Below are 3,327 nucleotides of genomic sequence, written 5' to 3' on the forward strand. Positions count from 1 at the left end.
ATAACACTTAACTACTAAAATATGATTAATTTTGTGCTTTTATATTATATAAAATATAAACATATATCTGTATATAAAAATGAGACTTAAATTATCACATAATACGACAGGATATATATATAATTAATGTGACTTTACATTGAAGAGTTTCTCTGTAATTTACCTTATGGCTTATATATTTGATAGTTCAATGTTCGTATTGTTATTAAGTAATTCCTTTTATTTTATTTTTTCTTTTTCCGAAAAACTATAGTATGGCCAGCTCATGAGTGTGATGGAGCTTTTTTCATGTAAGTGGCTATAAAAATTAACTCTTCACCTGCCTCCAACTTCTTCTCTTTAAACGTATCGTGCACACAACACCATCACATCTCAATAAACTAGAAAAAAAGAAAAACTAAGTGATACCTTAGCTTCTACAAGAGTGTTCCATAACCACATTTTAGGGTTATTGTTCTTCTTCATCATCATTGTTGCAAGATACAACAAGAGAATAATAGAATAGAATAGTATACTTATGATGAGTAACAACAACATCATTAGCAACAACAACATTGGTGAAAGAGGAGGAGGGCAATTTGGGGACACCACTCTCACCAAGGTGTTTGTTGGAGGTTTGGCATGGGAGACTCCTAAAGAGGCACTTAGACAACACTTTGAGAAGTACGGCGAAATCCTCGAAGCCGTCATCATCTCCGACAAGCTCACCGGCAGATCCAAAGGCTATGGCTTTGTAAGCATATCCACGTATCTATGTTTCAATAAAATTGACTAAACTGTTTAACATAATATGCAGCCGCATTAGTTAATTAAAAATTCGAATGTAGTTGTCTTTATGTAAAATTTATATCTAATTAAATTATTATCTAATAGTTTCTAATTATCTATGAATAAAGATAGTAACCATTGTGTCTAATTTGAAATGAAATGAAGGTGACATTCAAGGAGGCAGAGGCCGCAAAGAAGGCATGCGAGGAGCAAGCAAGTTTGGTTATCAATGGACGCAAAGCTAACTGTAATCTTGCTTCCCTTGGAGCTCGTCGCCCTAGGTCTAATAATTCTTCACCACCCCCACAACCAAAAGGTAAATATTATGGGAAAAATTTCAAGTGTACCGAGAATACTGGTGTTTCAGTTATTTTAACCATTGATATTAATTACTATATATTATATATTTTTTATAATTCAAATCAACGGTTAAAACAATTAGAACACTGGTGTTCTCGATACACTTGAAACTCTTCCAATACCATAATCTAACCATTTTTAATTTATTCTACATGTTTATTAACTTTGTCTTTTTTGGATTTTAAAAAAAAGAAATAGTGTTATATTTTATAAAATTTAAATGTACAAGTATTCTCAAATAAGATCGTCTAATTTAATATATGCAATTTACTAAGAATTATAAATTTATTAATGTATACATATATACATTGCATGCACCGTCACATTTTCATTTGACATTAATTAGGTTGAAAATCATGTTACTACAATGTAAAATATTCTAAATTTATTTTATTTTGTATTTTTAATTATTATTAGAATAATTGAATAATTTAAAAAATAATTTTAAATTATTATCTCTTTAATATTACTGTTTAATTATTTGTGCTATGACAAGATTTTTTGTTATCAAAATAAGATTATGTATGGGGAGGTGTAATTTATGATCATTGTAATGATGATCGCAATTAAGGTGCAGAAGGATCCAACGGTGGAGGAGGAAGGAACAACGGATCAAGCACTCCATCAGGTAATCACGTGCAGTGGTATTATCCTGTGGGTGCACCTCCATCGCCATACCACCACCATCATCATCATCCGACCGTTCCTTTTTATGGGTAATATTAATGTTTCCTAATAGTTCCTCTTCCTTAATTTTTCTTCATATGGTTTCGATATTATCTAAGTTTTTTTTTTTAATATTTTTTTTTCAGGTACCCTACTACTCCTACCTACATTGCAACTGACATGATGAATTACAATTACAATCAGGTAAGACATTAATTAATCTGGTTCGGTTTATTTATTGGGTGACATCTTATATTAATTGTAAATATAATTATAGATACATTATAAGAAAGGATTGCTTGGCGAATGTGGCAATACAAATTAAATTTGTTTATTATTATTAGCATGTTGTGTACCCCTCTAACATGGGTTAGGACCATTCATAGCTTTGCACATTAGAACTCCACATGGAAAGAGAATCAGTTTTAAGGTGTTAAAAAAAATTAAAACATATTAGCAATACTTAATCTCTTTAATTAATACGGTCATGGTATCATCGTTTCTAAAAGTTTAATTAATGAGAACAACTAGGGAACCAAAAGCATATCAGCCAAAAATCAGCTAAAATGTGTTTGGGTTCCATGAAAAATCGAATTTTGGTTTGTGTTCCGTGATCTCAGGAGCAGTTTTCAAACATATTATTCAAAAAGTAATTTTAATTAAACGATTTTGTTTACTTTTTGGCTGGTCACATTTTGGTTCCATATACTTTTCCTTAATTAAATTGTCAAATACATACACATAAATAATCATAAGTCTAAAATTTATTTTATTAATTTATTTCCAACTTAGTATTAAGTTAATTTGGTAAATAGACAGTTATTATGAAAAAAAAACACTTTAATTTTTCAAAATTAATGGTAATAAATTAATATTTTTGTGCGGTGCACAGAAAATGGGCTACGGTGGGGCCTACATGAGTGGTGCCCACTTGTCTCATGTGTACCCGAGGCATGCTATGGTGGGTGCGAACACACTGATGCCAATGTACCCTCTGTATCACTATCACCATCCAACGGAGACAATGGGCGTCCCTGCTCACTACTACCATCCAACAGTGACTACTGGACACTACGCTGCTGCACTGCCAGCTGGCATCGTATCCAAGCCCGCATCCATGACTCCTCATACAGGTGCGTCACATGGTAACACGAAAAATTAGGATTCACATTTTAAACAATAATAATATAATAAAAAATAATTAAAATAAATTTATATCCTCTCTTTATACAATCAATCTATATAGTAGAATGTCTCTTTCTTAAAATGCTCTTTATCATATACATATTATTTTGAATATTTAAAACAAAAGACTTTTTAGTTTGAATGTAAGATATTTATCATTTGGACTAATTTCACAGTTAGCGTTATTTACATATTTAATAAATAAAATGGTAGATAATGTGCTTATTATTAATACACATAATTATAAATTTAGTATTTACTATCAAAGTTAAGTTTAATAAATGTTAGTTTGCAATAATATATATAGTTATGAATAAGGCAATAGAGTATATTTACAATAAGAAATTC

At 30.4% G+C, this 3,327-nt stretch overlaps 1 protein-coding gene across 3 annotated transcripts in view; it reads left to right on the top strand.

The window, feature by feature from the left end:
* LOC107624736 (probable RNA-binding protein ARP1) overlaps positions 322 to 3,327 on the top strand; it is a 3,736-nt gene continuing 730 nt past the window's right edge. The window contains exons 1-5 of one of the 3 annotated variants that reach the window (XM_016327175.2): positions 322 to 733; positions 934 to 1,084; positions 1,700 to 1,844; positions 1,941 to 1,998; positions 2,687 to 2,927. In XM_016327175.2, coding sequence (XP_016182661.1) covers positions 518 to 733; positions 934 to 1,084; positions 1,700 to 1,844; positions 1,941 to 1,998; positions 2,687 to 2,927 — 811 coding nt within the window. In that variant the 5' untranslated portion in view covers positions 322 to 517. The remainder of the gene's footprint in view (positions 734 to 933; positions 1,085 to 1,699; positions 1,845 to 1,940; positions 1,999 to 2,686; positions 2,928 to 3,327) is intronic. The other 2 variants (XM_021115312.1, XM_016327174.2) reach the window with 2 other exon arrangements.

The sequence above is a fragment of the Arachis ipaensis genome, chromosome B02, assembly GCF_000816755.2.
Source record: "Arachis ipaensis cultivar K30076 chromosome B02, Araip1.1, whole genome shotgun sequence".
In the NCBI taxonomy this organism is placed as follows: domain Eukaryota; kingdom Viridiplantae; phylum Streptophyta; class Magnoliopsida; order Fabales; family Fabaceae; genus Arachis; species Arachis ipaensis.